The 18,922-nt window shown below is 43.4% G+C and overlaps 1 protein-coding gene across 1 annotated transcript; it reads left to right on the forward strand.

Moving 5' to 3' along the window:
• Positions 1 to 1,692: 1,692 nt before the first annotated feature.
• On the forward strand, positions 1,693 to 17,822 carry LOC134513870 (p53 apoptosis effector related to PMP-22-like). The gene is made up of 3 exons (XM_063331054.1): positions 1,693 to 2,036; positions 15,836 to 15,979; positions 16,241 to 17,822. Exons 1-3 carry the CDS (start codon positions 1,826 to 1,828, stop codon positions 16,453 to 16,455), a joined length of 570 nt encoding a protein of 189 aa, XP_063187124.1. The 5' UTR covers positions 1,693 to 1,825; the 3' UTR covers positions 16,456 to 17,822.
• Positions 17,823 to 18,922: the final 1,100 nt, after the last annotated feature.

An 18,922-nucleotide genomic window follows, 5' to 3' on the forward strand; every position in this document is an offset into this window, starting at 1 on the left:
ATTTGTGGATAGTACAAATGTGGACTACAAGGGAAGATATATAATATTCTATGGAAATGGTGGTTCCCTAAAATGTCCTTTACAAAAAACACTTGAGGCTTTCCCTAATTTCCACCCCAAAACAACAGCTGAGGTGTCTTCATAGTTGGCTTGTGCTTTAAGTGACATTCAGAGTCGAGAAGGTCAAATCTGTAAGAATGTCTCCTGCTCAAGCAGAGAGCTGTTGAACGCCCCTGAGGGACCTCTCACTGCAGCAGGGATATTGGGCCGTGTCCGTACACGGGGGAGACGCTGGCAGGACGCTTCAGCTAGCCAGAATTGCACACAGCCACACCACTGCTAATCTACCACCAGGCTAATGAGGTACCTCTGATTAGAGATAAGGCACAGCGTCACATTAACCTGTTCAAATTGCTTTCATGATAGAGCTACTACCTCTTCACGGCGCTGCAGCTCATATTGCTGTAGATGTTCCAGTGTGGGTCTATGCACACTCAGTGCCTCTTTGTGCACTCCCCTGTACAGTGTATAACTTCAACAGAAATTATTAATTTATTTTATTTAGTCCCTTTTTGATTTATGAATATTAATTCAGCAAAATGCCATGAAGTTTGCAGTTCAGTACGGATGTCACATTTCACTGTGGAAGCTGCAATGTGGTAGCATACCTTTGTGAGTAGATGAGGTCTGTACTTGGATGCAGACCCCTTTTGACAAAACCCACCATGGGGAGCAAAGGATACTTTGCATCCTCAGTGCTTAAACGCGTTTCACAGAAACCAGCTTCAGTCTGTCAGGGGTGCAGCTGCTTCCAGATATACACATGCCTGAGTCCTACCAAAATACTAGCTTGTAGCGTGTGTTAGTTCAAAGGGAGAGTGCTATGAACGTGGCTACATCGCTACTGAGCTGAGAGACAGAAATGTCTGCCTGCGCTGGGCTGGGTGGCCTCTCGGGGCAGGGCGAGATGATGGTTGTCTCTGCACGGCACTCGCAGCGTGCTGCGGGCAGGCTCTGACAGGCCCCGGGCACTGCATGGACAGCCAGAGAGCGTTCGTAGGGCACGGTCAAATCGAAGCTCTGTTTTTGTTCTCCCGATGAGGCTATACCCAGACCATACTCTATTTTTAATGGTAAACCTTGTAGTTTATTTTCCCCTGCAGCTATGTCCCAAAAGCGGGGGGGGGAGGGAGGGCAGTCACACGTTCTTTATTGTCTTAGCTGCGTAGCAGCTAGAGGAATTTTTTTTTAATTGTAAAAAAATAAGGTATCATTTTATTTTTAAATGGAGACCAAGAAAAGCAGCCTTCAACCTCCAGGTGGCAAATTTCAGAAGCAACCACCTTCTAATGCAAATAGTTCGCTGGCTTGTCTCCTGTGTTCGCCTGCAGTAACGCAAATCCCTTAGGAGACAGAAAGGCGTAAACACAGCTGTGAGATGCTCCTGCTGGTGGGGAGTGGCAGGAAGGAAAGTGTTAAATGCTGAGGGTAAACAGCACCTGATTTGTTACCTAGTCATCAGGGCAGAGAAGATCCCACAGATAAACCCAGCCTTGCAGCTTCTCCCCAGCTCAACTGGTTATTGCTCAGTGGCAGCTCTTACTCATCTGAATCTAGGTGGAGCTCCCTCCCTCTCTCCATCCCTCCCTCTCTCCCTGCCGTCTCTCTCCTGATTAAAAAGCTTTTCTCAGACATCTGCACACGCGCTCCTAGGTACCGGCGCTCACTTTCCAGGAGCTTTGCAGAAGCACCCGTTGCCTGCTGTGGCTGAATCCGTGGCAGAGGTGGCCGTCCTCGTCCCACCAGCCTCCCCCTGCCCTACAAGATGGTGAAGTACGGCCTCGACTACACGCGGTGCAGATGGATCCTACCCCTGCTCCTGGGCATAGGCGTCATCTTCGGTATCATTGCGCTGGCGGGCAGGGGCTGGCTGGAGTCGCAGACCTTGCCCTACGTGCACCAAGCGTCGTTATGGGAGAGCTGCACCAGGCCTGGTCAGGGTGGGCCGTGGACCTGCGAGTCCCTCATGGGTTACGGTAAGTACCTGCAAGGATGGCTGGGAAACAGCCTCTGAAGCAGTGGGTCACATCTCTGAGCTCATCTGCCCCCAGCTCTCCTAACCATATCGCCTAATATCTGGCATTTATACATGAAATTATGGGTAATAGGGAATGTCACTGAACTATATCAAGGTTTTTGACTAACAGGATGAAGAAGAAAAATACCCTCACCCCTGTTTTTTGTGCAGGAAAAAAACTGGTTGCTTTAAATGGTGAGCTGAATAGTACAAAAAACTACAAGTGGTAATGTACCAGTACAGAAATATTACAGCATTTAAGGTTTTCTTCCTCTTTTAGAAGAAGCTAGTAACCTCTTCTCACTAATCGCTGCCTTTCAACACTTAACATCTTCTGCTGATCAAATGTCCAAACTGCAAGTTGCGTCGGTAAGCCTGGCATTAGTGTGATAAGCCAGTCCTGAGTGCCAGCAAGAAATGTGGGGGCAAAAATGTAAGATGGTAGGAAGATATCCCCAGGGAGTGTCAGGCTGCAGAATGCTGCCCTGAAACTGCTCTGGTAGGTGGGTCGTGTGAAAGAGTCTCCTTGTGATTATGAAAGAAAGCTTTAAAAGACGAAAGGATTTCTTGTTTGTACTGAGTTTTGGTTAAGCATGCTATTAAAAGTGTTGACCCAGGTGCAACCTTCAGCTTGAAAAGATGTAAAGCACTGAGTCTGGGAGACTAGGCCAAGAGAAAGATCACTCTAGATGTGCCCTCTTTCTTTTTTTCTTTCTTTTTTTCCCCGCCCCGCCCTGCCCTATATACCTGCTATTAGCCACAGTCTAAAACAAGTTATTGTGAGTGATGGGGTGTTCGCCTGAGCCAGGAGGAAAATTCAAGCAATCTTACAATTCATGCTAATCCAAATCAAAAGGAAGAACATTTTCTCTAAGGCTTAGCATCTCAGCTGCTCTTGTTGAAAACGAGTGTAAAAACACTTGCAGAAGCAATCTCAGGGATCATTTATTATGGCTTTTAAAAAATTGTTCCTGAAAGCTTATTGTCTACAGTCAAACTCTACCTTCTATGCACAAAATTCAGCTGTAACGAGTTCATTGTAGCAGGCCTCTGCGAGCATAGGGCTGCAGGACAAGACTGGCTCCATTCAGCATCATGCCCAGTCCTGCTCTCGGAGCTCCTGCAGCAGCTGCGTGGCTGGGCATAGATCAAGCCAGCAAATTGGCCTCTGGTACATGGCACTGGAGAGCAGGAGGGAGGCAATGATTCTTAGAGAAGGGCTTCTCAGTTCTGAGTTTCCGTGAAAAGTGAGCCCTCCTGATCTCCAGGTTAGGCCCTATCTGTGTCATGAATGTCAACTTTAACTGGTCAGAAAGTACTAAGAAGTTTTACCTTGCTTCTCTTGATAATACCAGAGAAGTTTCACCTTACTTCCAGATCCTACACAGTTGTTTGTCATTTCACTTCCTTCCTTATCCTGCCTCACTCTCACGTGCTTAAATTCTGCAGTCGTACGCAGACAAAAATTCCCAGGTGGAAAGGAAATTATGCCTGGGACAATGAAGTCATTTAGCCAATGGGAGAATATGTAAAGTCTGTATGTAAAAAATGTGTGCATAGGCCAAGTGACAGTGGATTACACTGCCAGGCTTCTGCCTCTGCAAGATTATGCCGTTACGATGTAGATCTCAGCCATTGCAAGGATGGGTTACCCCTAACTGGGCTGTAGACCTGACCGTTAAGGATGCAAACTCATGTCGCTGTTCTGATCCTTCCCAGGCCCTTCCTTCAGACACCTTCTCTCCAGAGCTGGGACGTGTTCGGATCCAATCCTATCCTCTCGTTTTCCTATCAATGTGTCCTTGCTCAGCTGGTGTGGGGTTGGAATTTTTCTTCTGGGGCTCCTGCTTTTCCTCATGCAGGGTGCAGGTGCCTGATGATGGTCTTGGATTCCACCCAAAAGACCAGGCCATGATACAGCATCTCACTTGAGAGCATCCGGGTCTCGTGTTAAGCCTGATTCTACCTGCCTCAGTGCTGAAACATAGGATTTTAATAATTCTGGGATTACATTTGTCCACACTGCTCCAGAAAGGTCATAGGAAACAAGCATTTGACACCATGTTCTGTGGGATCTCTAACTTCATATTGTGCCAAGTTAAACGTGGTCCTGGATAAACAAAGTGTAATTACACGCCTTCCCGAGCACAGAGACAAAAGACGAGATGTAAACAGAAACGACAGAAGTGTTTTACATCTTTCCTGAGATGAACTCTCTCCTTCGCCCCTGTATTCCACAGTTCCCATCTCTTTTCCTCTGGGCTTTACTCTCAGTTTCCCTGCTTAATCTGCCCCTGGCTGGGTAGGTTCTGAAATTCGGTCTTCCTGTAGGGATGGTTTCACTGACATATGTGATACGCATGTGTACCCCAGCAGCTGCCAGCAAATATTCTCAACATGACTTGGACAGTATAACTGTGTTAATCCACTGCAGACATCTTCAAACTATCATAATTATATATAATTGTAACGTTCTTGCAAGTTGTTCAACATGAAGTGCAAATTGAAATCGAATTCTCCACCTACAATGTTTGTAATTCCCCTTGAATCTCTGCAGTTTGGCTTAACATATGTATATACATAGATAGAAGACAAAAACCCAACATCATTGTGGTTGGTCATATTAGAAGGGAAGAAGGATGAATGTTTCATTGGTTGCACGAGTGGAGTTTGGAGTCTCCAAATAGTTGCTTAAACTGGCAGAATTAAAACCTCACAGAGAAGACAAGAAGCCTGTAGAATTTTTTTTTTTTTTTTTTTTTGGAAAGCCAGTAGAGTAACTCCACTGGTGCAGTTATCTTCTGTGAAAATATCTGCACACGCTTGGTCTTTTGTAAAGTTTATGAACTCTGTGGGAAGTGAGAACATGAAGAGCTTATACACTCTGTTATCTTCTCCAAGAGTTCAGATCTTCTACTTTAACCATATGACACTCACCTAGACTTTATCAGAAGTCTTTTGCTTTTCAAGCATATTTAGCTCAAATAAATAGAATTTTCTAGGAAAAAAAAAATCTCTGTTGCATTAGGACACTTACCAGAAATGCATGGAGTTTAGGACGAGGAACTGAGAGATGTAAACTGTAGCTCTGAAATGTTCTGGCACTTGGAACAAATAAAAGGTCTTAAGCTTATAACGTGCTTGGACGTTTACGAAGACAGAGACAAAGAGACAAAGACTTTTTTGATAGATGATGAGCACAATATGGAATGTATCTGGCTGGGACATGGCTGAGCTTGCAAAGAAAACGAGGAGGTTAAATCCCTTCATGAAGCTGGCACGGCACTCCTTTGTTTTTCTTGATTTTTGGCTATATAACCTCTCTTGAACAAGGTGTGTCTTGCAGACCTGAGACTGTTTTTCAGTATGTAATTTATTCTACTGCATGCTTTGAAGATGTTTAAACATGTGTGGGTTTGGTTGGGGGAAAATAACTGATTTTATTTTATTAGTCCCAATGTGATGCACAATAGGATGAAAATCTTATGGCTACGCTTGTCCCATCTGATGTTCCACCCAGCCCTGCAGCTCTTCCACACGCAGATGCTGCTATCAAAATAACTGCAAGCTTAAAGCTCTAAATTTAGGTTGAAGTGGTCAGCTCATTTTCATGGTGAAAACAGAGATTTTTGGGGGGTCGGGGTGGGAGAAATCAGCAAAAGGCATTTCCACATGACAAGTGGAATCCAGATCTTCAGTTATTTTTGCATCATAGTATTCAATTATAGCCTTTTCCTAGGTTTTGTGAAAATTTAGTGGCTGTGGAGATTAGTGGAGGGATGAATGATTTTGCCATCTGGAAAGGACACCTTCCTGCCTCTTTTCTAACAGGCAAATTTGCCTAAATCAGGCTCTTGGGTCTGGGGAATCTTTTGCCATGATGAAGCACCATTTATTATTCTGGAGGAATAACAAAATAGTAATCATTTGCTAAAAATCCCCAGCTAATGATACAACAGCAAGGTACCCGGTGTGGTCAGGAGCAGTCTCTGAGCAGCAAAGGACCTTTCTTGGCGCTACACCAAGAAAGCCAGCTACACTGCTGGCCCCACAGCTCTCCCTCTGGAAAACTAACTTCTCCAGCAGACCAGTGACTCATCACACCTGGGGCACAGGACAGACCAGACACCAAGTTTCCCAGTTGCCACACTGCCTACGTAAAACTGTTTTGCCTTCCCCCATGTTCCCATCACGTCTGTCAGCCAGCACTTAATCCCAGGCGCGGGGAAGCCCTGAGCAGCGTGACATGAGGATATTTCCAGAGGGATGGGCTGGGAGACAGCCCCTCTCAGCAGGGCCTGGGAGGAGAAGCGGGCTGTCTCGGCTGCTCTTTGGCATCCCAGGGTGTCTGCACGTAGAAATAGAAATGAAGCAAGCAAGTAACTGTGCTTTTGAAGCAGGAACAAGCTCATGTCACGGGGCCTTTGTTGAAGACTTTCCCTGAAGTCAAGGTTCTGCACCTAAAGGCTTTCAGGATTTGGGAAAATTCAAGTAGATTTGGAAAAGTGTCCTTGCAGCTGGGAAAGGTAGGCTGGGGAGGTTTCTGACCAGTCCAGGGAAGCCCGTGGGAGAGCCCAGGATGGGGTCCAGCTCTATACCCTGTGCATTGCCTGGATTAGAGGGCAAACCTTGGCTCCTTTGACACAGGGTGAAATGAAAATGAAAGCTTGTTGCTGTTCCTGCTGTATCGTAGCATGAAACAGTTATATTTATATACGGTGATTGCCGGTGGTTTTAATGACAGCGTATCAAGGAGCACATAATTTTCTAAGTCATCAGCCTCCTAAAAGTGTAACGTTACCTGGGACCAACTAGTGAGAAGTGAGATTACAAGATTAGTTACTGAATAACATAGAATATTCAATCTTTATTCAACACTTAAAATGCTAGAAAATACAGGGTGTTAATTGTATAAGGTAATGAAAATATCACGATGACAGTATATTTAAGGAGCTATAAAGCAAGAAAGAAAGAACAAATTTGATTTTTTCCCCAGCTTGTAAGAGACACTCTGGTGTTACCAAAGAGGTGTAAGAGAAGGGAATCAAGCCCAGAGCACTTAATTACCATGGCAGTTTTCATTCCTCATCTGCAATTGCTAACATGCTGTCCCTTGTAATTTTAGGGTTTGTCCTTTTATATCTTTAGTGGCAGATTCATTTAATCAGACTCTTTTCTAAATAATGGTTATGCTCTTCAGCAATTAACTCCACAGAGAGCAATTGCAGATGGCATCCCACTGTTTATTATCCAACCTCCTTCTAATACTTACAGTTAAATTGGGTGGAAAAATAGCAATTGTGTGGAGGGTTCTCATCTCCCCATCAGGAGATATGATCTGCTCGTGTTGAGGACTTCGTGAAGATCCTCAACACTTTGCGTTGTCAGGACCTTAAGTCCTTGAGAGGATACCATTCAGCGCCCCCCCCCACAGGAGACATCTCTGCTGAAAATGCATGGAAGCTTGTGGCTAAACTATCGTTTCTCTTTACCTCATCTCTTCCTCTGGTTTATTGAGGTAATCTGATACAGCAGGGCTATAATAACTTCTCCATAGTCTGAATGGTGATAAGGGTTGCAAGGTAGATTTCGAATTCCACTGTAGGGTTAAACAGTCAGGTTACTCTAGGCAGGAAAAGAGTCAGGCAGGAAAAGAATCTAAACTCTCAAAACACTGTTTTTTCACATTTCCATGTCACTTCTCACTGTCGGCTTGCATTGTTCAGAGCAACCTTGAACACGTTGAGTCAGTGAGTATTGTAATGCCGTGTTTCTTCTTTGTCAAGCACCATTACGAAATCTCTCATCGGTCAAAAATTCCCTGGAACTCAAGGCAGTTTGTGGAGTGTTGATGTTAGCCTATGTCCCACAGGTTTCTGGCTTCCTTCTACTGGCACTGAATAACACTTCAGATCACACACAGTCCTGCTGAAGCGCTAATCTACAATTGAATACATCTAATGTCACCTATTACGTTGAACATGCACACTGTGCCCTAATCAGGCCCTAAATGTGGGAAGTCTCTGTGCGGTTCACTAACTACCCCGTCAGCAATAAGTGGCAAGTGATGAAGACTTTCAGGATGCATTGTAAAAGCTGTTTCATTCACAAGAAGGGTAAATAGAGTTTATGATGTATTTTATGAGTGCAACATACCATTTCTGCTTATATGTTGGGGTTTTTCTTTTGCAAATGGTAAAATTTTGCTTCTGACAGAAAATTAGATCCAGATTCACAGCTGCTCTCTATCAGAGAGAAACTCCCTAGTGCAAAAAGCGACTTTCAGCAAGGTTTCAGAACAAAGTTTGCTCACAGCATGAAAACTGCGGATCAAGAGTGAGAACAATACTTGGTGCATATGGAAATGAGATGTAAATTCCGTGTTCTTCAGTCTCAAATGGCCCTGGGAATATAAAACTTAAAAGAGCTTTTTGGAAAGGTTCCACTCTGCTGTTTCAATTAAAACTCCTAGTTCATAGCCTGCGTTATAATGGAAATTGATTCTGTTTAATTCATATTAAATATTTTAACCCATCTTTAACTCAGGGGTAGTTTGGGAGCAAGTACATCTTGGTACCCCGATTAACTGAGCTTATCTATTCTTACTGATTAATCAGTACCCTACCTGCTTTATTTGTCCGACCCTCCCAACCCCCATATACATTGGGTGCTGCACCTGGGGAGGAATAACCCCAGGCACCAGTACAGGTTGGGGGCTGACCTGCTGGAGGGCAGCTCAGCTGAAAGAGACCTGGGAGTCCTGGTGGACAACAGGATGACCATGAGCCAGCAATGTGCCCTTGTGGCCAAAAAGGCCAATGGCATCCTGGGGTGCATCAGGAAGAGTGTGGCCAGCAGGTCGAGGGAGGTCATCCTCCTCCTCTGCTCTGCCTTGGTGAGGCCGCACCTGGAGTACTGTGTCCAGTTCTGGGCTCACCGGTTCAAGAGGGACAGGGAACTGCTGGAGAAGGTGCAGCAGAGAGATTCCAAGATGATCAGGGGACGGGAACACCTCTCTTATGAAGAAAGACTGAGGGATTTGGGTCTCTTCAGTCTGGAAAAAAGACGGCTGAGGGGGGATCTTATCAACACTTATAAATACTTAAAGGGTGGGTGTCAGGAGGATGGGGCCAGGCTCTTTTCAGTGGTGCCCAGGGACAGGACAAGAGGTAATAGGCACAAACTTGAGCATAGGAAGTTCAACCTGAACAAGAGGAGGGACTTCTTTCCTTTGAGGGTGGCAGAGCACTGGAACAGGCTGCCCAGAGAGGTGGTGGAGTCTCCAACTCTGGAGACATTCAAAACCCGCCTGGATGCGTTCCTGTGCAACCTGCTCTAGGGGACCCTGCTCTGGCAGGGGGGCTGGACTAGATGATCTCCAGAGGTCCCTTCCAACCCTATGATTCTATATGCAAGTGTAAGTAATCCTGCTTTAATTTAAAATAAATAGGAAAAAATAGAAGGAAAAAATGTTGCAGAATTAAAGAGTATGAGACTGAGCTTGAATCCCAAGATGTTCTCAAAGTATGAAACTGCTTCTGAAGGTAATGTGAGATAGGGGTACTCCCCGACTCTCTCGTGAACAAACCTTTAATTTTGAGGCACTGCGTGCACATTATTTTTAATAACTGACTTACTCCCTCGGTGCTCCCTTTGATGATGGCTCTACGCCCTCTGCCACTTCTGCCTCCCTAGCGCTAAGTAAGCATCAGGGAGCAGCCCTCATTAATACAAGATTTGCAGAAGCCAGCTTCTAAGTCAAGCTTGTACATGCCTGGGCTTATGATGTGATGAATTTGAACCACTCCCTCAAGATGTAACTGCTCCTCCCTTCAACTTCAAGTCAGAATGGCTTCTAAGTTGAATTACTTACCTCAGTAAGAGGAGAGGTTTGCAGAATTACATAAAGGCTCGGATGCAGGCTTTGCCTGTATACATTTGTGAGTGAAGTCAGTGGTTTTTGCTTTTTAATAGGTTTTTGCTTTAAAGTGATTAAAGTCTACTTTAACTGAGCTATCAATTTAGCAGTAAGCTATGGTCAAGACACTGCTTTCTGTTAATATATACTGTGTTTTACTGATAGACAGGCTATGCATAAAGGGTCTTTTCCTGACTGTTGTTATTTAAAATCATTATGGAGTAATTGTCCTAAAGTCCTAATCCTTTCTCATTTGTATGGGACCCACTTCTAATCACCAAGAAACTTTTGCAATGAAATTATCTTAGTGTGAACCTAAATAGGTCATTCCCTGCTTCTACGGTTGTCTCTTAAGTAGAGGCAAGCTAAAAGCTGGTTCCTGCTCACATAAAAACGGCTTGCATGTTCTGAGATAGTGCTCTGTTATTAAATGAGGAATCCAGATTAACTGCCAATGAATTATAAAGAAGTAATGCTTGGGGAAAAAGAACGGAGTTACCAAAAAGAATGCCAAACAGAAGGACCGAAAATTTTGTATTCTGCTCTAAATGACATAAAATCACACAAAAAAAACCTAAACAAAAACATCCAGTATTGACTGCCCATGGGAAAGATATTCAGAGAATGCAGTTTAAAGAATGATCCAGATGCAATATAGAAGCTCAGAGAATAATACACATCCAATCATGCCTTTAATATTTTTTTCCTCATTTCATTCTATTCATAAATTATCCATGATGAACATGTGATTTTCTTCATTTGTATAGCTTCCTTTGAAAGTATTTTCAGTCAATAGCTTTCAGTCCACAACATAGAGTTTATTTGTAAGAAGCTGCTCCTAATAGCGACTGATTTATCTTGGCTGTATACAAACTCATGCACACTGCTATTTCAATGCGAGCTCATGTGATCAGCAAACACTTGCGGAGGTTTCAGTGTTCACTTGTTTTCAAAAAGAGCACATAAATTTCCCGTAGCTGGCATGTTAAGAGTTGTGATTTCCAGAAGACACTGCCAGTGTCCAGCGTTGCACTGTCCCGTGTTGCACAGATAACACAGGGAATCCAGAGTCCTGGATAACAGTGGCTTGCCTATACATTAACAGCTCGCAACCCTTCAGCTGGTAAATTGTGATGTGGATTAATGAGTTTGATGGGCCATCTTAAGATTCAAGCTAAGGAGAAAACACGTTCTGCTGAAGACACGCTCACTTTCACATGGAAACTGTCTTGAGGAGAACAAACCAAAATGAAATGGATAAAACCCTGCCAAAGCAGTTCCTTTTCTAAGTGAAGCATTTGCTCTACAGAGTTCGCCACACCCTGATGAAGAACGTCAGGTTGAGAAACCCAAGTGAGTTCAGCTTTGTTTCCAAAATAATGCTCTTTCCCTTTAATCAGAGAGACGTAGAACAGGTTGAGCTCTGCAAACTCAGCCTTGAAACATTCTCATTACGTACAACACAGAGATGAATCACCGCCACGGCAGATTTTACTTCTTGTAAGAATTGCTTTGCAAGACTGGAGCTAGAACTGCAGGGTGTGTGTGTGTTTCTTTCCCCCAGTGGTGTGAAGGATAACAGAGCAAAATATTAGTCTGTTAACATTTTCTTTGCCCCCCTCCCTGTTTCTTTTGAATTGAAACTATCCTTCCTAAAATTGCTGCACTATTCACTGCAGTGGCTGATGTGTTAAAACAGTCAGTCAGCAAGAACCTGTAGATAATTATTGGTGTCTCTGGCGGGCAATAAACATTTGTTTTTCTTTCCAGTGCTAGTTGTGTATTTAGCTTCCAGCCAGGAGGAAAATTTGGAGAAGTATGTTCTTATTGATTAGACCAGGAGAAGTACTTCTGAACTCCCTGGGGTTGCTTTCAGAAAACGTCACCCAAAGAGAGACACTCATTAGTTCCTGTGGTTTGGGCGTACCAGATCAAGAAAAACATGAGAATGGCATTGTGAATATTTTCCCATGTTTTGAACCACATACAGCAGAAACAGAGAAATTTGTATTTGTCGTGAGGGAAGCAGACTTCACATGCTATTTTCAAGGCACGACAGCTCTTTTTGAAGGCACCGTTTGGAGCATGGAGCACAGCAGGCTAAGGAAAGACTAGATCTGGTGGTTCAAAGTTTTGGCTCAACTTACTGCTGAGCAAGGAAGTTTACTTCCTTATGTGTGAAGCACAGACAGTGTTTACACTTTTGCAAACTGGAAAATGCATGAGGGAGTAAAACCAGGAAGACAGGAAACTGGAGACACTCTTAGCCCTGGATCTCTGATGAAGTCTACCAGCTTCCCTGTGGCTGCAGTCAGCAATAGGATATTCAGAACATGTGTAGATGGTGCAATACAAGAGGTAGTGATGCTACCTCTAAACTGAGTTAGTTTTAATAGCAGAATAATAAGGCTGCGTTGTTATTGTATACTGTCTCAGCTAATGACCTTGCTCATACGCTACAGGGAGCTCTGTACTGACATGGGTGGGCTCTTTCTGGTCTCTAAATTAGCTCAGGGATCTTCTCACACAGCAGGGAGTTTTAGAAGGTGGGCACTTATTTTCATTTTCCAGTCATCACATATGACTGCGTTCACCTGCGGGTAGTCTGGACTCTTGTGAGAGTCCATTGCTGATTGACTTAGAAGAGACTGTAAATAGAAGCGCTTTCCTTCCTGTGCTTGAGATATGCATCAAAACGTGGGTTCCTTTTGCCTGTTTGGGGTAGCAGGGTCTTGTTTTAAGACAAAATTGCTCAGAAAATTGCCAGCTAGAAGGCATTTTCAAGAGCAGACTGTGTGTAGCTTCCTACAAACCCTTTCATAGTGTTCATTGGTGTTCTTTCAGCTGATAAAGGAGCTGGAAAAGGGAGAAATAGGACTGGCATGCAAGTGTTACAGGATCCTGCTGCTATTCAAGGACACTCTTGCATAAACACACATTTCTTTTCTAACAGGCACGTTTTAACTCTTAAACAGCCAAAACATCACTGACATTTTTGAGGGCTGAGAAAACAGATCTCTCAAATTGCCGAATATTTTCACAGACTCGGCTTGATGTCGTGTAACCTGCTGCTCCCTCTGTTTCTATTTTTGATTTGACGCCAGGTGGACTAGATCCTTCCAGCTTTCAACTGCCCTCTCTCTAGAGTCTAGTGTACTTTGAGTTGGTGTTGCACCTGTGATGATTCTTTGGCCTGGAGTTCACATTTTTAAGGGAAAGCTTTGCAGTTAGAACAATTTATTTATGCTTTTACTTTATGTTAAAGCAAAAAACAACCCATGACGTTGGAAGAGAAGAAAATATTTGGGACCACATTAGCCCCTCGCTTGTCAGTGTTTTCTGACCAATTTAATTCTTCCAAGTCTGGCATTTTAAAGGAATTGTAAGTCTTAGTTCTATTGGTAGAGACCCTAAGCTACTCTAGTACTCCTGGCTAGCACAAGGGAAAATAAACATCTCAGATACAGAAACAGTTGCAATTATTCCTACACAAAGCTTTTGCTACCTTTTAGCCTAGAAAGGTAAGATGCTTGCACATTGTGGTCTTAGAGTACTGACAACTGCTACTTTTTGTAAAGGACAGATGAAGTCAGGGTACTGTTCCTCAAAAAACTCCCGTAGTGACCCTACCATGCAATCCTATTGCTTTACTTGGACCCGTGTATTGGTTTTCTTCAAATGTTAGTTCTTTTTCTCTTTTGCAGAAGTGAGAGCCACGAAATTGGCTGTTAGGTGATTAAGCAATGCCTCCTAAAGATGTAAGCATCCTGCAACAAGCATGTCTGTTCTTGCCATATAGCCAGTGCCTGGCGGGCTGGGCGTGCACCCCATCTGCTTTCATACAGTCAGAGCATTTGTAACACTACTTCAGGAAAAACACCTGGGCGATCCCGGTGGAGGAGGGAGACGATGGCAAGGTGCCACCATATATGGCTGTGGCCACCAGGCACCTCCCCTTGAGTCTCCAGCTCAGGTGATGCTCCCACCTTAGGGGACGCTGCTCTGCCATCAGCTGCTCGTGGGAAGCGAGGCTGAGCTTTGGCAGATGGTCTGCTGCCCACAGCAGAGGTGGTGGCAGCAGGTGAGATGAAACCCTCAGTTCTCATGGTACCTCGGCACTTCCTGGGTGGGCAGCTGCGCTCTGAGACTGCTCTGGGGAAGGACACCCCTTTGCCCAGGAGTTTTGCACCTATCACAAGCAGTTGTGCACATAACAAAAAACATCACCTCTAGATGTCCTCCTCATTTCACCCTCCTGCCCAAAGTTATAGGTCTTGTATCCAAGAGCAGTGAGGTCACTGCTGCTGAGCAACTTCTCTTATGGCCAGGTGCCCCTCTTTTTGCTCTGTTAGAGGGGTGGCAGAGAGGTTGGGAGCAGGAGTGTCCTCAACAGGGTAAATTGAGCCGTGGCAGTATGAGAAATTCCTCTTCCTGGAATTTTCTTCTCTTCCTTCCCTTTGATACTCTGCCTGAGGTGCTGCCCTCCCACCTGCACCTCCACAGGGGCAGGGATCACAAAGGGAGGGTGGGGTGGTGAAAAGCAAACAAAAAGGGAAATTGGTTTGGATGGGCTGATAGGAGGAAAAGTAGAGCTGGAAAATCCCGATCCATTTTTCTAGTCTTATAGCAGAGGTGGCGTGGGGCCTAGGGGAAGAGAGTTTGAGCACCAAGGTGTCACTCACCAGGGACAGGATGGTGGCTTTCATGCCTACCTGACACTGGCCAGGGGGAAGGTGGGACACTTTGCGTTCTACTACTTGCTTGCTCAGAGCAAACAAATCAAAAATCTTAACTTGGTCAGTTCCAGAGGGAGCTTTTACTGAGCAGCGTGCACTACGTTTAAGTTGAGTTATAATTATTGTCAGGGTTGTTTGGGCTGTGATAATTTTTCGGCACTGCTGCTTTATATATTTGGTTAGAAGCTGACACCTTACAAACGCATAGTGTAGGCGAGGGGGTGAAGTCTGTAGATGCCCAGCAGACTTTAACTGCCTAGTCCATCTACATACACAATTTAAGAGTTGTCAGTGGGCTTTTTACATTCATAAGAGGAGACACTTTGATCTCTTTGAGCAGTAGTTGCCCCTCAAGACTTAAAATATTGAATAAATATTACCTTTTTTCAGTTGTTATGCCAATGCAATATGCTTAGATCTGACATGTTACAACATAAAAGTTATATAATTTGAAAATGAAAGTATTAATATCCTGAACAAGCTTTTAAAAACGAAGCGGTTCGCACTTTGGATCAAAAGCAGAGTTCTAATTTCCCTACAAAACAGATTCCAAATCTTTAGCTCCATTTAGGACGCAGACCTAAACAAAGGCTGAAAAGGCAGAAACCACTGAATTTTGACATTTATGGACTACTGCCATACTTTAAAATTTGCATCCCGGAGTGGTAGTGCTTGTATAAACACTTTTTTTTAAAGGAAGAATTTAATTAGTTTCAGGAACAATCTAATTCTCTTTGTCCATGCAAAATGCTGCTGGTTTTATGACATCTGCTGAGGCAACAACATTTCTTATTGAAGGAGAGTGTCCATTCTTACATCTTTATAGTAATTTTTATCTATCATCTCAGTTATTAACTGCTAAATTTAAAGAGGAAGCTTGCATGCAAGGCCCACTGCATTTTCTATGAGAGGTCAAAGCCAGTGTTTTTATGGATTCTGCACTTAGTGAATGATTTCTTGTGGAAGTAAAATGTTCACCTACGAAAGGAGAGAGCTGATCTTCTTTTCACATTTATTTAAAATCAGCCTTTCATTATAAACCAGAGAAAAATACCGCAAGGCATTATTTTGTTCCTTTCTAATGTATGTTCCTTCTGATTTCAGCTTGGGGAAGAGCTGCGGCTGCCACATACCTGGTCGGCTTTATACTTCTAGTCATCTGCTTTGCTCTGGCCATCATAGCATTTGCCATTGACACGCTTCGGTTCAACTTCATACGCGGGATCGGAGGCTTGCTTTTTGTCGCTGGTAAGGCAGTATGTGAAGTCAAGTTTAGATTGCGCAGATATATCCATACTAAAACCGGTATTTCCCTCAGCTGATTCCATACCCAGGTCTTTGCCTGTGTGCACTTGAAGTCTCAGTAAAAAGTAATATAAAGTCTGTCATGGCAGTGGATCGATTTTCAAATCCTCCAAAATATGGGTGGGTTTAGTTACAGGTATTATGGAGGCAGGCAACGTGATGTGTATTAGCTTAAGTATTTTTTGTTTTCTCCTGTTTCTTCAGCTGTGTTCTCCATCATGGGCCTGGTCATTTATCCAGTAAAGTTCTCGAGTGAAATTGAAATGACAGGAATCAATATGTTCAGCTGGGCCTACGGCTTTGGCTGGACCACTGCCATTATGGAAATATGCCTGGGATTCTTCTTCTGCTGCCTTCCTAACTACGAAGATCAGATCTTGGGTAATGTGAAGCCCACATATTTTTACTCTTCCCCATAAGCACCAGGAAAAATGTCTTCATACTCCAGAGATATCTGACGGACCAGCTACGTTTTCCAGAATATCATCATTGGATGTCAGTAGAAAAGGCTGGAAACTTTTCAAATGCGTGTAGAAAAACGGTACTGGCATTCTGCAATAAAGTTATCATCTACTCTATTTTGGACCTTCATATCTGATGTGGGTTCATTAGATAAAGTCTAAACATTAAAAAACCTTGTGTTTCCTCATTCATTCCCATAAGTATGGTGTATGTGGATTCCATTGCATCTTAAATGCACTTATATTTTTAATTAAATTCAGAAAAGCTTTTTAAACTGCCGGTAAACAAAACAACATATATCATCCTCCTGAAGGAAAGCAGCTCGCAAAAATCCCATTTTGTATGTATCATCTTACTTTACCCTGAAGATTTTGCATGTTTTTCAAGAAGCCAAATGCCCTTATCCACTGACTGCCAAAGCAGCCAATTAATCAGTCAACACTTCATAGCTCTGCTTCCATTTTTCATTCATTCACTTAAGCTGTAGGGGCAGGGTAAGAAAAAGACAAGAGAAAGCCCCCTACCAAAGCCAGCATCTTGTCTATTACCCATCCATGTGGAATTTAAGTATATTGAATATTTGTAAGAGTAAGCAAAGACCATCAGTAAACCCATAAATGCTGGGTTGGGACATGCTGTTGTTGGGGCCAGCACAGGGTGGGCAAAGGCAGAGGGGATTTCAAGCCACCCCTGCAACTACAGACCTGGTTCAAAGTGGCTCCTGGTGTGTCTTTCTTCATGGGTATCTGCCTCTTTTATCTGCTGTATCAAAATCTATGGCTTTAAAAAGCTCTGTTATACTGGTCCAGCTCTTTTATCCAGCATAGAAGGGCCAGGAAGGACTTTAGCAGAGCTATGGTTCCCCTCAGCAGACTAGGTACACACCAGGAGTGGAGCTGCAGCCGCAGGAAAGCAGGTATCAAACATTTGTTAAAAGGCTCCTTTTTTCATTGGTTTGATGTTCATGAGTATTTTAAAAGTGGGAAGTGTACACCGTCATACGCAACTGTAAAATGCATCAATACCCCTTACCATCTCATACTAAGGCTCTCATACAGAAAACTCAGATCACAAAACACCTTTCAGTATCTTACACTCCACAGTGCTGCAAACCTGGATACAGTGCAAGCAACAAAGTGTACTCAAGACTCTGCTGGTTTCTGCCTTGTTAATCCTGAATTGATAATGCTCCATTTCTCCTCTTAAGTCAAAAAATGGATAATTCTGCTATGTTGAAAAAGAAGTCTCATCAAAATCCTTAGCTAGAGAGGATTATTACCTGTAACACATTACAATTTTGTAACTATCTGTACTTTATGAAAAGTGCCCCACCAAATGTTCTTTACTGCAAAGAATGAGAGGTAGAAAATTTTTTTTGTAAAACCTCTGGATAGCTAAAATTAATAAAGGCACAGGATTTAATAATTTCTTTTCTTTTCTTTTTTTCTTTTTTTTTTTTTTAAAGCTATTAACTGCATTCGCTTTTATGGAGTGACTTTAAACTTTGATCAATAAACATGAGAGGTGTATCAAACGAATGGGGAGAGTATATTCAACAGGGAATAATTAGACAAGAACTTGCAAATACATTAAATGTTTCCTAGTTGGGTGGAAGTTAAAATGAAAAGGAGTTGAGAAAGCAGTTTGCATAAAATGGATTGCAATACTTTATGTAATGTTATCTGATCAGGAAAAAAATTATCATAAAGCTTTTCATTACGCTTATCATACCTAATAAATGATGGGATCTGTGTATTGTTTCAAAAGTGAGTCTTAGCTTTTGTTGCCTACTAAGAACAGGGAAGCGTGGAAGTCCCCAAAGTCTCCTCTTCTTGGGCACCACCTTGGACCACTTTCTACACTGGCTGGGTTTTGAGGGGGGAGTAACTAACAAATCTAGCATCACAACAGCTTGTATTGTTCTTCAGTCCTATTCTGGCTGTCTCCTGAGGCCTTATTCACAAATACATGAGAATAGTGGGCTTGCTCTGTTTGCTTATGGGCTGTGTGGAGTCAAGTAACTGTACGCACGGTTCTGGGCTATAGTGTGCTACAGCTCGTTTTGGCAAGGAGGGCAACACACTTGTGTTCACCTATAGGAAGCCAATGTGGTCCCGCTTGATGTTTTTGCCCCAGTGGATGTGGCAATCCCCTGAGGAAGCAAAAGGGAACTTGAGCAACCACTGATTGTATTTACAGGTTCTTTAACATTAGCTGGACACTGACCCAACGTCTGGAGGTGGAGAAAGGTGTACAAAACAAGGTTTAGGAGTGTGACTCCAACCTTGATGAGAAAGCAGAGCATAATTAAAAGGCAAAGAAAATCTCTAGTGACAGATCATCCCCCCCTCCTCCCTCCTCTCCCTTGCTGCTCTCAGCAGCTTCACCACCTCCTCGTCCTCCTCTTCTCCTCCTCCGTAAGGG

Source organism: Chroicocephalus ridibundus, chromosome 3 (genome assembly GCF_963924245.1).
Source record: "Chroicocephalus ridibundus chromosome 3, bChrRid1.1, whole genome shotgun sequence".
In the NCBI taxonomy this organism is placed as follows: Eukaryota; Metazoa; Chordata; class Aves; order Charadriiformes; family Laridae; genus Chroicocephalus; species Chroicocephalus ridibundus.